The sequence below is a fragment of the Trachypithecus francoisi genome, unplaced genomic scaffold, assembly GCF_009764315.1.
Source record: "Trachypithecus francoisi isolate TF-2019V2 unplaced genomic scaffold, Tfra_2.0 Lachesis_group7, whole genome shotgun sequence".
NCBI lineage: Eukaryota > Metazoa > Chordata > Mammalia > Primates > Cercopithecidae > Trachypithecus > Trachypithecus francoisi.
Window position 1 is genome coordinate 23,508,750 of NW_022681472.1, and position 20,231 is coordinate 23,528,980.

The 20,231-nt window shown below is 36.3% G+C and overlaps 1 protein-coding gene across 2 annotated transcripts in view; it reads left to right on the plus strand.

The window, feature by feature from the left end:
• The window catches only part of PREX2 (phosphatidylinositol-3,4,5-trisphosphate dependent Rac exchange factor 2), a 296,781-nt gene that overhangs the window by 75,939 nt on the left and 200,611 nt on the right, over positions 1-20,231 (plus strand). For both annotated transcript variants that reach the window (XM_033202634.1, XM_033202635.1), the window contains exons 7-8: positions 5,890-6,023; positions 12,187-12,290. In XM_033202634.1, coding sequence (XP_033058525.1) covers positions 5,890-6,023; positions 12,187-12,290 — 238 coding nt within the window. The remainder of the gene's footprint in view (positions 1-5,889; positions 6,024-12,186; positions 12,291-20,231) is intronic.

The window sequence follows — 20,231 nt, forward strand, 5'->3', positions numbered from 1 at the left end:
AGGGAAAACTGGATGGAGTTAAGGAATTCGGTTGTGTATTCAGAGAAATTAGAGAAGAATGTTGCCACTTGTTAGGTATAAGAACTTGGGTAAGTTAAATAGTCCTTGTTTTTAAATTCTACAGTCAGTTCCAGTAGGCACAGGGGAGATAATATGAAAGTTGGGTTCCAAGAAAGTGATTCCAAGAAGAAGTGGCAACATAAATTCTACTTGAGTAGGATTTGACAATGATTGCGAAAGACGGCCATACGGAGATTGGGAGTTTTGGGACTTTGAGGGAGTGCAGCTTGGAACAGGGCCCAGTCAGTGGGTTTGGCAATTTGTGATAAGAACTCCATTGCCTGTCCCAGTCCACCACCCCATCGAGGGGGGCAACTTGATTTTCAGGCCTGGTCCCTTCTGGGGAGTTTAGGAGAAATTGCTAGTCTCATAGGACTCTCTGTAAGGACACAGAGTCACACAGGCTGAATTCAGGCCCTGGGAGGAAGCTGTAATGAGTTAAGAGCTGTCTTTGACTTGCTAATGGGAATCCTTGCTCAGCCTGCGGAAGCCTTGTGTATCTGTGGAAAGGCTACCTTAGCGTTAGGACGCGGAGAAGTTCTGATGTAGGGTGGCATGACAGTTACAGAATGCAGAGTTCCCTGATGAGTTTTTGAGGTTAGGAGTCTTGGGCTCATGCTAGGAAACAGCTCCTTCTCCGGCTCCTTCCACAGGCTCCTGCAGACCCCGTTCAGGGCCTCCTTAGGGAGGACACTGTTCCTTCAGTAACTGAAATTCTATTTGATGGAGTCCAAGTCTGATATACCATGAATTTGCATTATTTCTATTATAGGTGTATTTTCTGTCATTTAATTATCTGGGGACTTACTTCACTGTTAATCAAATGAAAGCTTTCATTTTAAACAATAACATCTCTTAGGCACAATGTTCCTATCTAGTATTTTGTGTTACTAAATTATTTACATTCCCGAACGTTGAATTTAGGTAAACAAGCAATTGAAATTTATTGTTTGCAAAACATATGACAGTGAGAAAAGTATGGCTTTTGAGCAGAGTTGGTTTTTAGTCTGGACTCTAACCTTTGTTTGAGGATGGTATATAATTCCTCTCCTATATGGAGTGTGGATTATTGCAGAAGTCAAATGAAATAAGTAAAAGTGCTCTGAATATTGTGAAATGCTACGCAAATATGAGGTAGTATTTTAAAGCTTTAAAAAATTCCCGTCATTTGTCTAATATATGCACCAATCTACTGAAGGTATTATAGTACTTAGGGTTATATGGATGTAAGCAACAGAAACTAAAAGAAAAATTAATTTAAAAGATTGGGTAGCTTGCAGAGTCAACACAAAAGCTGCAGCATCAGACCTGAGAAGGGTGTCTAGGCAGCTGAAACTATTTGACAGTCTCATCCATGCGCTAGCTAAAATGAATAGGCTGTAATAATTTTTTCCATCTTTATATGACTACACTCAAGACTGAAGATCAAAATCCAAGATTCAACTAATCTTGCTTGGGTGAATTTGCTAAGGGAAGGGCAGAGGAACTTGACTGCCAGCCCTCCAATTTCTTTTTGGGGAAATAATTTATTCTCCATTGTATGCGTTATAATCACATACAGTGCGTTATAATCATCTCCACAGTTGGCTGAGATGTTATACTCTTCATTGAATAGATTTAAAAAATGAAGACTATTTAACTTACCTTAGTTCTTATAACTAACAGGTGACAACATTTAGATCTGAAAACAGGCAGCTTGACTCTAAACCTTATATTCCTTACCATGTGCTATTATATCCACTCAGATACAAATTTGGCAAACGCTTTGGATTAGGTTTGTTTTCCTGCTTGTCTTTTAAAAGTAAGTTGATTATCAAAATTAGGTTTTTGTCAGCGTTTGTGTAGTAACTGCCACCACAGAAATTCTATAGCGTATGTTTTATTTGTTCATTTTTGAAGTTATGCCTTTTGTTAGTATAATTTATGATATCTCAGTCATATAAGTTATGCAACATTTAGAACATTCTGCAAGATAGTCTACTGAAGGTAATTGTGGGCAATGATTAATATGTCCTGGAAGGGATGTTTATTAGCTGTTTAATCAGAGTCACTGATTCATTTCATAGAACAGGACCATTCTCTGTCTGTGTGTTGGTTGATTGATTATGTTGTAATGATAACTGTAGCCTTTGGAGCTATACTGAAGTATTTTGACAAGGGAGTATCAATAAACATTACGTTGTCAGTAATTCAGCTTTAAGTCCTTGATATGCCTGTTTGGAATTGATCTCTCAAATCTGGAAAGCAGTATTGTGATAAAAGATAAGAGAAGGAATTATTAATATATGAAGGTGTTGGGATAAATGAGATTCAAGATAAATATTGTGTTTTAGAAAGTAAAGAGACACAGAAAGAAATTGTACATTTCTTTATTACCTTTTTACATGGAAAAATACAGTGTTACAGGACTATTTAAAAATTACTTCATGTTGGTTTTGGAATCTGTTTGCTGCTTCCATTTGATTGAGTTTGTGCCTGACAGTGTATTGACTTCAGGTCATGTTTCTTGTTATTTCATGGATGTGAGTCTTCTAGAGCTTAGTGCTAGTGCTTGTTTCTTTTTGTCCTCTGTACGAGGTGATTTGGCAGATACAAATTCATCTTCTACCTTGAGATAGAATTGATTTATATATAGTCTTTGTTATTTGAGGATAAGTGGTTCTGGAAAAAGATGGCTGAAAATGAATCCAGTTTAAAGGAGGCACAAAATTTCAATGAAGTGGAAGGGGGAAGGTTTGATGGGACTTTATCTTAGTAAAATGAAAATTTATATTATTTGTTTTATATGTCACAGAAATCAGGTTATAATTTTAGTTAATAGTTTTAACCTCAAAAAGAGCAAATCAAATGCTGAGTCTTTTTTGGGGTGTGTCAAACATTTTATGATAAGACAATATAATATTCTTTATTTTATGTTTGTTTTCATAGTATTTTTTTAAAGATTTGTCTTTATAAGAATGTTCAAATGCTTCATCAATTTTCTTAAGAGACTCCTTTGATATCAGAACTGTTCTCTTATGAAGCGCATTCTAGTTGTCGGTCTTGTCAATTTTCTTTTCTTCCAGTGTGAATGAATCTAGCTCTGTTAGATCTTTGTCTGCTGATGCATTGTATACGAGTGGGGACATTTCAAGGCCTCCTGTCATCTTTCATCTTTTCCAAGATTGTAGTTTCTCTCCGCAGTCAGTTCATACATATCTGTGGTTAAACAGTTCTTAATGATTTTTGCCTGCCATTATCCTAGAGATAATGCACAGATTTAAGTCATGGGAAATCAAAGGCACAGTGGGCATGCTTTAGAGTTTCAAAGATAAATGCAGTATAAAGGAAAATGCTGTGAGCTGCTGTGTTAGGATGATATTTTTAGACAAATCTGCACATTTTGACATAGAATCCTTCAGTACATTAACAATTCTCAAGGAAGATATTTCATGCCATGATGGTAGATTACTGTGGTAGAAGATGGTGAAAGGTGATATTGCACTAATTCTTGAAGCCTGCTTTAAGTGTTAAAGGTACATCATCTCAGTGACAGAAACATCTCAGTCAGATTCAGTAAAACACAATCTGACCGAAGTTATGTGTATATTGTGAGATACACTTTGTGGCATAACCATGAATTCTAGAAGCTATCAATGGTTGTGCTTGTCCTTATTTACTGAAAATGTGATTAGTAATTGACTAAACTGATGATTTGGTTTGCTTATATAAAGAAATGTTGACCTTAAAGAGGTCAATCAATCTTACTCTGTTTTTTGATCAGGAATGAGGAACTGATGGGGACTTTTAGTAATGCCTTAAATAGAATAGGTCTGTATATTAGCAAGGGGCTTGAGAATTTCTTGTATCAATTTGGACGGGTGATTCAAAAAGCCAAACTAACGTACAGGATGGAGGAAAAAGACCTGGCGGTTTGATTGATTGTAGCATCACTTTGAATCAGTTGTAAGATAACAATGTCATTATAGTTAGCTCAATTTTATATAAAATACTCCTTACATTTATTAAGAAAGATAATTATCAACAAGTCAGGAAATGTTTTGTTAAGAATGCATCTACTAATATCTGCATATGTTAATTTGAGGTACTCGGGAGATTTATTTAATGTGAAAATTAAGATGATATCTGCAGTAACCCTTTCGTAATGTAACAGCTTATCATCCGGGGTTGGCCTATATGGGTCATCATAAGAAATGGTCTAAGGGAGGGCTATTCTGTACATTTTGTGAAATTGCTATAAATTAAAACCACTTTGCTTAATGAACACATGATAAAGTACATGAAATTCTGTAACTTTTTTTTTTTTTTTTTTTGCCAAATCTTCACTTGTATATCCACTTTCAGGATGAAAAGAAATAATAAAGGAACAGCCGAGTGTGGTGGCTTATGCCTGTAATCCCAGCATTTTGGGAGGCCAAGGCGGGCAGATCACCTGAGGTCGGGAGTTTGAGACCCGCCTGACCAACATGGAGAAACCCTGTCTCTACTAAAAATACAGCATTAACCGGGCATGGTGGTATGCCTGTAATCCTGGCTACTTGGGAGGCTGAGGCAGGAGAATCGCTTGAACCCAGGAGGCGGAGGTTGTGGTGAGCTGAGATTGCGCCATTGCACTCCAGCCTGGGCAACAAGAGCGAAACTCTGTCTCAAAAAAAAAAAAAAGAAATAATAAAGAAAAATGTCTAAAATTTGCAATATAAAGATAATCAAATTAATATTTAAAAACTCTTAATTCCCCATTTTGAAAGTTTGATTTGTCATTGTAGGTGTTAGTTTTTATTTTAATTAAAATTTTTATAATTAACCAGAGAAACTATTATCAGTGATTATTGTGGAAATATGAAATTTAAAATTAATGTTCTAAATTTTAAATATGAAACATTAAAAATAGAAACATTGAGTTACACAAAAATTAGAAATTTACTCCAGATTTAAAGAATCTTGACATAGTTGAAACTGAAAGTCTCTTGCAGAGCACATATATAGATCTTTATGGAAAATGTCCTTTTTCTTTTTTTTTTTTCTTTTTGGTCCAACTCAGTGCATTGGTTATGATAGATTAAGTTGTAGAAACAAATAGACTATAATATTTATAATGGCTCGAAATAGACATTTCTGTGCATCTTCCACCACAGTCCGACGCTCATGTCCAACTCAGGGGGCAGCTTTCCTCTGTTGATGATTCAGGGGGCCAGGCTCCTTCCATCTTGTGGCTCCTCTTCACTTCTAGTGGCCAGTGCTTGTGTTAAGAATTGCTTTTGTCACTAGTCATGTAATCTTGATGGGCATGCTATAAACACTTATTTAATTAGCTAGTGTGCCTTTGCCAACTTCTAATAAATAGGGTGAAAGGCTCTGTGGAAAGTTGCTCCCTTTAAATTTTTTTTTTCTCTTTTTATTTCTTTTCTCCATCCTAGGGGTGGATATATAAATTGAGACCTGCTAAACATGTAGACAATTTCATGTACTTTGTGCCTATGGAGCCCCTTTTCCCCACATACTGGGGAAAAAGAGAAAAAAAAGACAGATAAATTCTAATTGTTAACATTATGAATTAATTTGAAGTCATCTCCTTTCAACATGACATAGGTGACATGTATTCTGTATGCTTGTGTATGTACACAACCTGGAAGGAGACACAGAAGGAGACTGATCGGGGGAAACGAGGGGGTTAGGCGCCCTCCAATCAGTATATAACTCTCTACTGTTTGTTTGCACTTTAGCCTGTGCATAGATTGCTTCTTAAACCATAATTGTGAGTAGAAAAATAATTATATACAGAAGTGTCAACCAAGTAAGCAGACATTAATTGCATTTCTCCTGACTTAGGGGTCCAACATCACTGACACCTGCACTGAAATGCTAATGTGTGGAGTCTTACTGAAAATTTCTTCTGGAAATATTCAAGAACGGGTGTTTTTTCTTTTCGATAACCTTTTGGTGTACTGCAAAAGAAAACACAGGTAAGAGCCTAAGCAGGTCACACTTGAGAAGTGGTCACAGTTTCTACCTTTCCCTCTGGGGATCATCCAGCTCACAGTTTCTACCTTTCTCTCTGTGCTTCCCAGAACCCATCATCCATCAGTGCCTTTCTTCACATTTGTTCAGTCTGCTCTCTGATTGTTCCCTTCACCTTCTTGTAAAATCTAACTGAAATGTCACTGTCATCTGATGATGCTGGGTCCTCAGAGCCCTCTTGAGGAGAGGTGCAGTTTGTTCCTAACCCACATATCTCAGGCCCTGGAGGAGTGGCTGGTGTGTCTTCCTTGTTTCCTAATCCTGTTTCCCAATCGTTTCCCCCTCTTCCTTCAATAATCTCAGCACATGTGAAGTTCATGCCATGAGTCTTTCCTCTCCACTACCTTTCCCTCATCTCCCCTTTATAGAACACGTAATATCTCACTGTCACACATGAATTTAGTGATTTCTCTAGCTCTTGCATCATTTTCTTTCTAACCTACTCCTGTTGCCATTTTGGAGGTGTTCAAAACTCACATGGATGATCTATCCAGAATTTTGGACCTGAAAGCCCACTGTCTCTTCACCTGCAATGAGCCTTTCTGCCATTACACCTGAGTCTCCTGTCCTAGGGCCATACTTTTACCTTGTCAATACCAACAGTCATAAAATTGAAATCTTCATTTCAGGCATTCTACTCTGAATATCATCCCCCATCCTCCTAGCTCTCTTCCTCTGGTATTGTCACTTCAGCTATTCTGGCTCCAAACATTGTCGAAGATCTCCTATCTCAAATTTTAAAAGTCCTTTATCTTGTGTCACACTGTCACCCTTCATAGCAGACTTCCTTGCAGGAGTTTTATGTTGTCACTTTTTCTACTTTCCCACTTGTTATTTGGCTTGAGCAACATTCAGCAAGGTCTTTGTTCACTCTCCTCCACTGAGCTACTCCCATCAGAATCACCATAAGAAGCACTGCTGTGCTTCTTATTCCAGTGGTCACTTTTCTGCTCTTTAAGGTTTTGCTTGTTTTTGTAGCAGCGTGTAGCTTAGCTGAGCAATCCTACCTTCCCAAAGCACTCTCTTCTCTTTAATGTTATTATATCCCACTCTCTTGGCTGGATATTGGAGTGCTGTGGGGCTCTGCATTTGACTCCTTTTCCCTCTTCATATTCATAGACTCTTCCCAGCTGATTTTATCCATTCCCATCACTCGTGTCCCACATCTGTGTCAGTTGCTCTCAAATCTCTATACTCAGCCCAACAATCTCAACTCCTACAGCCTGTCTGTTATGATGGCCATGAGGAGTCTCAACCACAACATGGAAGAAATGGGATTCTGGATTCCCCTTCCTAAAGTTACTCCTCTCCCAGCTTTCCCTCTCTGTTGTTTTCTCAATTCCAAAAATTATGAGTTAGCCTTGGTTCCTGTTTTTCCCTCAACGTTCCACATCCAATCCATTAGAAAATCTTCCTGCATCTGCATTGAAAACATACAAACATCTCTCCACATCTTTCCATCATCATTACTACTATGCTCCAGGCCACCTGGATCCCCCTTTGGTGACAACAGTTGTCTCCTAACTGACCCACCATATCTTTCCTTATGCCTCCACAATTTGTGCTCTCCACAGAAACCAGAGCACCTTTTATAAAACAAATCAGATCATGTTGTCACCTTGCTCAAAGCCCTCGTTGGCTTCCTAGAATAAAGTTCTTTTTTTGTTGTTTGTTTTGTTTTGAGACAGGGTCTTGCTCTGTTGCCTGGGCAGGATAGAGTGTGATAGTGTGTTCATAGCTCTGTACAACCTTGAACTTCTGGGCTCAAGCAGTTTTCCTGCCTCAGGCTCCCAAGTAATTGGCGCTATAGGCACATACCACCACACCCAGCTAATTTTGTTTTTCAGTAGAGACAAGGTCTCACTGTGTTTCCCAAGCTGGTCTCAAACTCCTGGCCACAACAATCCTCCCATCTCAGCCTCCCAAAGTGCTGGGACTACAGGCATGAGCTACTGTGTTTGGCCTCACCTAGAATCAAATTCACACTCCTTACCCTAGTTTACAAAATTCTGCCTGGTCCAGCTCCTGCCTGCCTCTCACATCATCATGTCCCATTTCTCCAAACACAATACCTCACTCCTTCCTTTAGCTGTCTCTTTCTCTCATTCCTTGATTATGCCACATGTGCTCCCTTCTTAGGGCCTTTGTACTGGCTGTTTCCTTTCCCAGTATGCCCTGTCCTTTGAGTTTTCCATGGCCAGATTCTTTGTGGCTTTCAGATCTCACTTAAAAATCACTCCCTCTGAAGTGTCTTCCCTGACCATCCCATCAAATGTGGCCTCCTAGTCACTATCAATATCGGGAAAGTACTTGTCACTTACTATTTCCTTCATTATTCATTTGTTTACTTCCTGCCACCTTTACTAGATTAGACTGCAGGGTCCATGAGAACCAGGGGCCTTATTGCTCCTTCAATGCAATTTCTCTGGAAATTGGAGCAGACCTGTGATAGACAGCTGAGAAACACAGAATCAATGAATGAGTGAATGAAACTCAAACCCTATAGAGCTTAGCCATCGTTAATGTAAATAATTTGTGTATTAAGGTTATTGATATAATCCTATTTGTTTTAAAGCATGAATACACTTTTTTCTTGAGAATGTTCTTACTTTATGGGATGTTTTCTTAAACTCATGAGAAAATTTTTTTGCATGTTGGTTAAGCAAAACAGTAGAGTGACATTTAATTGAGAAGTTTCCTGAGCCTTTACGTGCTTCACCCTAACCATATATAGGACCCATTTGTTTTAGTGAAATGGTACCAATAGGTTCATTCAATTTAAAGGTAAAGCAGTAGTTCAAAGTACAGGGTTTTAAATGACTATTTATTCCAGGTTCAGAATTTAGAAAACTATAGTCAAATATTTTCTGGTAGAGTGATAATTAGAGACACAAAACCGACTGGTTTGTAAGACAGACTTAAGGGAGAGTTATTCTTCATTTCTGATCATGAGTCTTCTTGAATCAGTCATCAAGATGCCCAGAGCAAGTTAGCAAACATTTGGTAGCTATGATGATGATACATGGTAGTTCTGCCATGAGGGTTTTAGTATTAGAATTCCCTAGTAAGAGACATTAATTCAAAAATGCAATTAGATAAGCTGAGAAAACGTAGGAATACAACATGTATCTTCATGAGAAGGAACAGACTAGGATTAGAGCCCCAAAATAATTGAATTGTTGGCATCTCTATTCTGATGAGTTTTTAAAAATTCCTTTTTACCAATGTGAAAATGAATCTTTTTTTTATGTTCTTCTAAGTTCTCTGTGTTTGATAGCGAGATTGAGATTGATAGAAATTGGCTTTTGGAAGATGTAGAAGAGGCTGTTATTTTACTTGTGTGTTACTCATTAAGAAACTGTAATGTGAATCAAGGTGTTTTAGTGCAATTCTCCATTTGAGAATGAAATCTTTTTTCATTCAAATTAATCCCATCTTTATCTATGCCTGCCATCAAGAGCCAAATCTTTTGCAAAATTAACATTAGTGGACAAATCATGATATTATGTGGTCTTATGACTGGAATTGCTAAGTACATTAAACACAGGAGAAGTTTAACAAATTAAAATCCTGCTATTTAGCAAATACACTTAATGAATGTATTATGTGGGCCAAATACATAGTGGTTAGAAATGGAAATAACAAAATAGTTCAACATGTCCTTTCCCTTCCAGGACTGGAGAACCTGTTTGAACAAACCATCTGTTCCCTTCACTTAGAATGCTTCACTCCCTTATGAACTTGGCCTCAGCATATACTATCTAAGATGTAGAGATCTTTCAGAAAATATGAGTAAAGGGAACCTTTTACAAACTTCCATAATGTTGTGATTATATGAAGTAGGGACCTGATGAATTTAATTGTAGAATTACATTCTTTAAATAGCAGAGTGCCAGATTAGGCATCCTTGCTCTGGATATTTCTAATATTATTAATCTCAGTAGAAACTAGTTTTTAAAAAAATTATGATATAGTATTTGATACATATAACATGATATTGCTTAGTTTGGCTTATTTATGAGTTTTAAAAAGTAGTATCATAGTGGTTTTAGTTTTTTGCAATTTATAATTTGCATTTAGTATAGTTTCTAAATCCATTTTGTGTGTAGCAAAAATTTCTTCATGTTACCTGCTGCATAATATTTCATTAGTTAAATGTATCACAATTTAATTATTCATCCTCCTATCAATGGGCTTTAGGGTTGTCCCCAGTTTTTCTGCTATTGTATACATTCTTGTATATGTGTCCTGGTGACCACTACAACACATAATTAGGAATTAAATAATAGAATCAAGACATTTAAATTTGCAATATTATAATATGCAGCATAATTATTTTCAAACTATAGGCTTTTCAGTCTTTAAACTTCAATAGAGCCATTTTCTGAAGAGATCAAAATCTGTTTGAGCTAAGAATTATAGAATTGATCAAACACTTACTGGAATTTTATATTGAGTATTAATATCTGAAACCCAAGAGAAATATACAAAGCCCATACAGAGTTCACAGTAAGCTCATAAAAAATTGGTATGTTGAAAATAGAACTAAGTGATGGATTCTTATATATAATCCATGATTATTTTGCCTGTGACTAAAACTGTTAAGGATATTAAGTCTTTTCAGTATGATTGTTTTTAAGTTAGTTTACCAACTTACAAGAAATTCTGTTTTTCAAAACACCATGATATTATTTTCCAGCTGCAAATAATACCTGCATATTAGTTACCTGCATATTAGTCTGATCTGCATTCCTCTTTATAGTCAACCTCCTGTGAAGCCAATTTTCATAGCTACCTGGGATGAATTCGTAATTTATAGCATTGATTTATGCCTATTAATGAAGAACATTTAGAGGTTGTTTTCAAAATGAACATGAGGAGTGCAAGGTGATGAAGGTCTGGGGCTGACAAACTGTCCAGTCAGGCTAATTAATCGATTTGCTTAGTTTTCTTTAGTAGAGATGAAGGACTACTAAGTTTTGATGAGGCTTGAAGGCAGCTAAGTCAGGAATATGCAATTTTTTCCAAGGAAAGAGCCCAGAGAGTGTGATAGCATCTGGAGACACGTCCCTGTGCTCACCCTATCCACACTGGGATAAGTATCTAACTGCACAGGAGAGAAAGAGGGGGCACTGCAGTTTGTGTACAGCTACATCTTAACTTGTGCTAGGTGTGTCTACATAACACAACACATTAATAATTATTCGACTATATTAAATTATTAGCCAGATTTTGTCACTGAGTCCAATTGAATAGTCTAGGTCAATGGAAATCTCTTGAGTGACTAGGTATTTTTTAATCTCCTTGAATCATTTCTTAGAATTTTTCCTGTTTTTAATGAAAGAAAAACATTGAAAAAATATTTTTTCCTGTGTGCTTAATGATTCAAATACAAACATATAACTTCCTAATTCGTTGTTAGAAATGGTCATCTGTAAACCTGGGTTTTTGACTTTGTGTTACATACTTTTTAAGATTAAAAGCTGGTACTAGTTGTAATATATATATAGTTTTGAAATGTTTTGGGTGTTTTAGAAATAAATAAAGCCTTTTTGAAGGATTGCAAAGGTATTAAGAGACTTGTTCAACAAGTATACAGTGATTATATTATAAAACTATGATAGCAGAAATATTTTTATAGCTGGATATCACTGAGCTTAAGAACCTCCAGCACAGCCAATGCTTTGAAGAGGGATCATAAGTACTAACTGGAAATTACCAGCTAGTTACTGAAAAATGAGTCATGAAGGTAAAAGAAACTCAAATGAAATTTTAAAATGACCAGTTGTTAGTGTCTGTCAGAGTCTGATTAGGCACTGCTGATGTCTTATATTGAGCAAAACACATACTCACTCTCCCACCTGTATACTATCCTTAGTTTAAAACTTGAATTTATTTTTAAAAATTAATATGCAGGTTGCCTACTTCATTAAAGCAACCAATGCTGTTATGAAAGGGACGACAAATGTAAAGATCTCCAGGAGTCTAATGTTTGATATTGTCAATTGAACTGGTATCTTTTTTCAAAGAATTGCTTAAAATATATTGTTTTGACGTTGTTTTACATTGTTTAGTAACAAAGTCTTTCTGATTTAATTCCATCTTAAGACGGTTGAAGAACAGCAAGGCATCTACAGATGGACATCGGTACCTTTTTCGTGGCCGGATCAACACGGAGGTGATGGAAGTGGAGAATGTGGATGATGGCACCGGTAAGTGATCTGTGGATTTTAAATGGGATGCCAATGGTAAATAGTAAACTTCTTTGTAAGACAGATTTCTCACTTGGATAATTCACCTGCCGTGTATTAGAGCTTAGAAATACTTTGTTAGGTAAAGTCGTTGGGTAGAGGAAAGAGAAAGGTGAGATAAGGGAGGGGAGGACTACTGTGAAAGTAGAAAATTATATATAGCCAAAACACACTAACATGAAACATAGATACAGAGAAATAGCCGAGTAGTGTCCCATGGCATTCATGGGACTGGAACAGAGGGCACTGTGCAGAAAATAGTTAATAAATGAATTTTCTTTAGTTATACTATTTTATAAGCATAAGAATGATGTTTTGTTCCTATAATATATTCGCTGTAGAATATAGCAAACTCTAGATTTGTCTTAGCTATGTAGTTATTCATACAGACAGGTTGTCAGTTTGCTTGTAAGCAAATTGTGGATGGAGGTGGTTTGTGTAATTTTAAATGCTTGTTTTAAATATCTTATTACTCAAAGGTGGTAACTTTTTGCTTTATAGATTTGAAAGTATGGGGTTTTATAAGCTAATTTATGCATGATTAGTCACAAACATTAAGTAAAATAAAGTTAAAATAAATTATACTTTCCATTTGAAAAAAAAAGTCTCTAAAATAAATTCACTTAGTAAAGTGAATTCCATTTTCCCCCAATGATTTTAGTTAGAATTTTAAAAATATGCTTCTAGGAGACATGCAATATATTAACTGTTGCTAAATGTCTTTTGCTTTCATATAAATAAATACTTTGGTTATATTCGTTATACATATGGGATTGGGACGCAGATCAGCTCCCTCCACCTCTCACATACTTTCATTGTCACTCTGGGGTCCCAGAGGGGAGAAGGATATTTATAATCTGTCAGAAGCACAGAATTTCAAATGCTCACCTGTAGGCAATTTCTCAATACCATTGTTAGCATCTGAATAAATTGTCAAGTACTTACAATAATGAACTGTGATTGCTGTAGGTAAGGGAAAAAGGAATGCAATGAGCAAAACTCAGGTGGTGCCTGAGACTGAGCACTCAGCTTCGGAGCCATGCTATTGTGTTCATCCAGTAGAGAGGTTCCTCAGTGGCTAACTGTGGGGTGGTGTGAAGTTGCCAGACAGTTGGCACAGATAGATGTCCCAATTCAAATCCCTTTCTATGCCACAGACTGTAATGCAGTTGCAGATACTCCCATGCTAACGTATGGGACCTAGTCGGCTATCTTTCCATAACAGGATGTACACATTATTTTTTACAAGGTAGCAGTAATTTATTCTGTGCTTTCTAAGAAGACTATGTAGTGACATTTAGAAGTTATCTAACATGCTATGAATTATCTTGCCTCTGTAACCTTAATGTTCAAGAGACTCCCCAAATGTCCAACTTTGCCCCTGAGTTGGGAGGAAGTCAGATAGTAAAAAAAGAACACTATAAACTTCTACTCTGTTCTTTGTTGGACCTGATTACCCATAATGGGACCACCTCCCCATTGTTGCTTAGGCACTTCCTTTATTTTCTTCTGCTTTTAGGCTTTCCCATGGGCATAGAGCCCCTGGCCTTATTTCCTGAGAGATTGAATATCCACCCCTTATGTCCCACTTTCTCCCTTCACCCCCCGGGATGTGAGTGCCACTATTAGTGCCATCTGCATTGGTGGTCTGACTGAGTTGTGATAGTGATTACTATGGTTACTGTGCTTTTGGGCAGCTGGAGAACTAGATAAAGAGATGTAAGAGCCCAGGACCTTTGGAGGCATGGCCATAAAATGCTGTCTTCCAGTGTATCTGGGCCGGATGGTAGGAGAGTGAGATCCTGTGAAGGGTGACTTGAATTGCACAAATGGTCCTTGGTTTCAATTCCACCAAAAAGTTCTGTTGATGCTAGTAAGATCCAGCCTACAGGTCCCCAGTTTCTGAGGGCAAAAGCATTGTGGAATACAGTGCCTAAGACCTTGTTGTGTTTGAATTAGAAGAAAGACACGACATTGCAGGATATTTAGTTGTCATAAGTTAGTTGTCCGATGGAACCTCTTGACACAAATTCGCAGGCTTGATTTTCTTTAAAATAAGATGAAGACATTTATTAGACTTTGTATTATTCAACTGGGGCTTTCCTCCTCTTTACTTTTTCTTGAATATATATCAGCAGCATGTAGCAGGAATTTGGCTATACCTGGTCGCTACAAGGTCACTTAAATAATTTTCAAGCTGCAACTGGATACCATACCCTAGTTTCCTGCAAGGAAAATTTAGTTTTCTCATGGATATATCCACTAGGTTTCTGGGGGGTCTCAGACTTGGAAATTGAATAATAGAAATTTTGAAGAGGGATAGGATCTTGATGGTCAATTAATGTACCCCATTAACATTTCAGATGATAGAAATGAGGCCAGGTTTAAGAACTAACTGCCCATGTTTACCAAGCTGACTAGAACAGAGCTGGGGATAGAGTTAAGTTTGTTGGGTTTCCATGTACATGCTTTGTAACATAGAGAGGGACCAAGTGGAGAGCAGTGAAGGAACAAGGCATCAGCCTACGGAGATTGAGTTTGGTAGCACCCAGAAATGATCTGGGTGCTGCATGAACTTTCTCCCTTTGTTGTTTCTTTGGTCATTTCCAGCATAGAATCTTCATTTCTTTTTTGATGAGCTCAGGTTTTAAGTCTGCTGTATTTTTTACTTTATGCATGAAGCTCTGACGCAGATGGATCTTAGCAGAGCTGATTAATGTCCCTATGCCAAGTACCCCCCATACTTGGCCCCTGGATAAGTTAAATGAGGGATAAACAGATGCTATCAGGCTTATCTGTCATTGCCAAAAGAAAAATGCAAACACCTATACCATATTTAGTTGTAAATAATAAAATGGATGAATTGATGTGTGTGTGTGTATATATATATGTATATATATTTAAGCATGCTTAGAACATTTTTTCCTTTTCTTAAATTGAGATGGGGTGGTGGTGAGGAGTCTCATTATCTTGCCCTGGTTGGACTTGAACTCATGATTCTCTCAACTCAGCCTCAGTAACTGGGACTACAGGCATGCACCACTGTGCCTAGCACTTAGAACTTGTGATGGAAAATGGAATGGAAAAGTTTTTCTTCCATTTGAATTACACAAATACTGAGTATTTTTGTATACTGTGTGTATAATAAAATAGTTTTCTAAGGAAGAAGCTCTATCAGATGACTAATTGCATTGATATAGCTCAAAACTTGCAGAAAAATTAATTGTACTTGGGATGAGACTAAAGTTTTCAGCCAGCATGTAAACATCTCGAATCTTTTGATAAATAATATTATTGTAATTTTATTCATAATACTTAATGACTTGGTTTATATCATAGTTATATCTTAGTATAGAAAGAAATTTAAATGATGGTATGATGTGCAAAAGTGCAAAAATTTGTATATATATTTATTTAAGACTGTCCATGTTATTCATTAATTCCTATATTCAAGGCAGATGTTGACCCTTGCATCTGTGGCCAAATTTCCATGCAACCATTCTTCAGATTTCAACTCTCAGTGAATCTAAGTAATTCTTTGAAGATTCTTTCTGGGACTACTAGTTTGATCATGATGCTCTAAAGAAAATTCAGCTTAAAGGCAATAGTAGGAAAGCTATTGAACTTCCTGGAATTAATTTTCATGGTAATTTTTATAGTGCACGCCTGGAAAGCCATTCAGAAAGTAGTACCAGATCATTAGTATTCTCTCTTATGCACCAGTTTATTTCTGTGGTTGGACAGAGGGTGAGAATGTTGACCTTTAGAAAATGTGGTCTGTAGTTCAGTGTTGGGCATACCATAGATTTCAATATATTCGTTAAATTCGAATTGGATAAGATGAAAATGTTTTATTCTTAAGGTGTTCTTTAAAAGTAAGTCAATTAAAAAAATTTAGCTCTCCCTTTAGATATAAATACTTGAAACTATTTTAATATGTTGAATACATTATTTTTATAAAATTAAATTGTGCTTATTAAAGAAACTTTGGAAACTGCAGAAAAATATAAAGGCAAAAAACATTAGATAATAATGTCATACGAAGACAAATACATAAGACTATATACAAAATATTTCCTGCAATTTTCGTTTTCATGCACAGATTTAAAAATGCTTGAAAATGTGAACTTTATAATTTTGTATCCTTTTTCACTTAAATCAAGTACCTGTATTATCTTAATGATCATCATCTTTATCTTCATGCCTTATCACCAAAAATAGTATTTATTGTTGCATACCAGTCTAACCAGATAAACCAGTTACTTTCACAACTGTAGTATTGTTGTGTAAGCTGGATTGAATATGTTCTTAATTAAAAAGTAACAATGGCTTAACAAATGTTGAAAAGAATATAAGAATATAATAGTTTTTTAAAATACATTTTCAATGTTATTAACTTAAGGGAGTAGATTTGGGAATTCAGAAAAGTCAAGGGATGAACTACTTTTTAGATTTTTAAAAGGAAAAGTCAATTAGAATTTTTTTTTTTTTTTTTTTTTTTTTTTTGCCAAAAATAATATCATATGCAATTTGGGATGCTGGTAATTTATTCAAAAAATTTTTCTCAATGTTAAATATTTATGAACAAATTACAAGTTTGAAAGTTTCCCTTAGAAATTTATGCATTCACAGTGTTGATCTCCAGGACAAGGGTTGAATACATTATTTAGACATCAGTTTCTTGATGTTTTTGATAACATAGTCTGGCAATTTCTTCTGTTTCTTAGCCTTTTTATAATACTTGGATATTTTCCATCTCATTGAAATGCAAATTTATTGAAAGGATACTGGCACGTCCACTGAGATTTATAGTGTATCAGTTTTGGAAAAATCCCATCTAATTATATGAAACTGTACTGAAATAAGAGCAAGGAATTTGCAAACTGTGTAGCTTCAAGTAATTAGTGACTTGTTCAGGTCTGTCCATTGGATTTTTCTGTTTTTGGAATAAATCTGTGACTAAAGATTGTTGAATTTGGATATTCTACATTTAAGGAATGGCAATTTAAAATTATTCTTCCTATGAAATTAACATTTTAGATCCATTGAAGCTTGGAAATTCCTGCGTTTGCCATTTAATAAATTATTTATTCTTTCACTTAAATTTTTTAAACCAAATTCTGACTAAGTACAAAGCAATGTTGGACTTTTTAATGACTTTAGTGAAGGTGTTCTTTATGGATAAGTTTAATTTTTATTTTGAAGTATGAAGATATTGGACAATGTGCTATGATTAAAATTGTGAAGCTATTTATATGTCTCTGTAGCTTTTGAAAAAAATGAGAAGCAATTGCTTATTTTGTATAACATTCGGTAATTTTGATGCTATTATGAAGTATGTATACTACATTTTGAGGCCTGTGGTATGTATATTCAATTGTATATGTGTGTTAGTGTATGTGCATATATATGTTTAAAATTACTTATGATTTTTAAAATTGGTGTGATATAAATTAGCTAGCATATAAACTTTAAAAAGGACATTATTTCTTCATGTAAAATTATTTGACACAAGCTGTTCTTTTAAAATATTAGTGCAGCAATTAAGCTGTTATTTGAGACAGTGGATGTATTAGTCCATTCTTGCACTGCTATAACTGCCTGGGATTGGGTAATTTATAAAGAAAAAAGGTTTAATTGGATGATGGTTCTGTGGGCTGTATAGTTCATGTGGCTGGGGAGGCCTCAGCGTACTTAAAATCATGGTGAGAAGTGAAGGGGAAGCTGGCACGTCTTCCTAGCCGGAGCATGAGAGAGGAGCGGTGGAGGTTCTATACACTTAAACAACCAGATCTCACGATAACTCACTCACTATCATGAGAACAGCACCAAAGGGGAAATTCTTCCCCATTATCCAATCACCTCCCACCAGGCTTCAGCTCCAACTTTGGGGATTACAATTTGACATGAGATTTGTGCAGGAACACAGATCCAAACCATATTAGTAGATTTTACAGTCAGCTAATGATCTTGGTTTCTGTACACTGAGACAGTAGCCACATGTGATCAATCACATGCTCACTTATCTGATTCCGAATTGAATTATGTGCTTTCCAAAAGAAATGTGTATGCACAGGCTCAATTGGTCAGGCCAGGCTTCATGGAGGAGGTGGGTCCACTTTCAAGAGGAGTAAGAATCTGTGAGACAGAGAGGAGTGTGGGGTAGCTTGATGAGAAACTCAGCCTGGGGAATACATAAGTATTCACAGGACAACCAGGAAAGCAGCAGACAAGAAAAGCATGGTGGGAAGGCATTAGAACATAGTGGAAAATAGAAGGAGTTAGAGTTGAGTTAATTTGGGAAGAATCTTTAAATCAGAGTCTACATGTAGTTTTGACTTGATTCAGTGGTGAGACACCCAATGGGTGGCTTTTGAGCTAAGAAGTGGCCTGATGAAAAATATTTGAGGGAGGGCCAGCAGGGTGTGAAGAGGCCAGTGACCAGACTCACTCCAGGAAAGAAAGGAAGGAAAACCCCCTGTTATAGAGATGGCTGGCCCTGGGGTACACCTGTGTGGTGTCAGGAGCATGACCGGGATGATTTTGGCATGTGAACCTGTGTTCCCTGTGCCCTATGGGAGGGCTACACTGTGTTCATTTTGGAGTGAGTCCCGTATTTATGACTGTAGGCTGCATTTGGCTACTGTGGTTTTCTTTATCTAGAGTAATAGTTAAAGGTGTAGTAACCTGAGTGGCCATGTGGGATCTTTTAAGCTGCAGGTGCCAGGTTCACTTAGCTAATCATAGCCTGACTTGAATAGAGAGAAGACAGCCTGAAAAAAAGCTTGGGCTTCTTTGTGATTCTGGTCTTGTTAGGTCACAAGTGATTAGGGTTGGGGGACAGTTCTAAACTTGTAGAATTTGAGAATTTCTGAATTTTTTCCCACCAGTTTATCATAATTTCTCAGCTGGTTATTTTTATAGATATTAAGGAGGAATTGCACTGTAATTATGAAGTAATATTCTTATTTTCCTACTAATGCTCATGAATACTTATCTGACATGAATTATGAAGTTCTTTTACTTTGTGTAGGATCGGAACATGAATTAAACACATAAAGGTAATAAAAGTACAAAAAATCTTTTTAAAAATTGCTTGTAATTTTTTGGGAGGGAAGGATCTGCCAGTTTAAATCCCTGTATTATCAGAAGTCATTACTGATTATTCATGGATTATGGCACCTATAGAAAATACAGACTAATGTCTAATGTCATCCTATTTTGACACAAAAGTAATCTGGAAGCTTTAAATACTCCACAACTGAACAGCATCATTTGATAGTGGATTTGTGGTATTATTAGTCTGACCTCATATAATGTGTAGTGATTTTGGAGCTAATGAAAAAGACTATGGGAACCAGATTTTGGGAGAATCAGTGCCAAGCACATTTGTTTCTACTCAAAAACTTCATAAAGTAGATCATCTGAGAAAAAAAGAACAAAACAAGCAAAGTACCACGAAGTCATTTTCTAAATCACCTTTAACTTTGTTATGGCTTACCTCCTCAACACTGGCCTTTGCTGCTGAATGACTTTCAGGAGAGACACATGAAAAGGGTCACTTTAATTGGTACAGGTGCTGACTCAGGCCTCTGTCATAGGTTTTTCCATCTTGGAATCTTTGCTTTGCAGGGACTGTCATGCCAGTAAAGGTCGTTTGCAAGTTATGTCACTATTCTCTACCTGCTGTTAGACAGAGAACTACTGTATAGAGTTTGCTGTTGACATTTTCAAACCCAGCATGACAGTTTACCCAAAATTGTGGTGAGGTAACAAAAGAGACAATTAAATGTAAATTTGTCTTCAAAAATTTTTTCATAAGTTTCTATTTATGTGACATAAATGGAATGAAATGGGTTTAAAGAGTGTATGTCTTGACCATGTACAGTGATAATGCTTTGC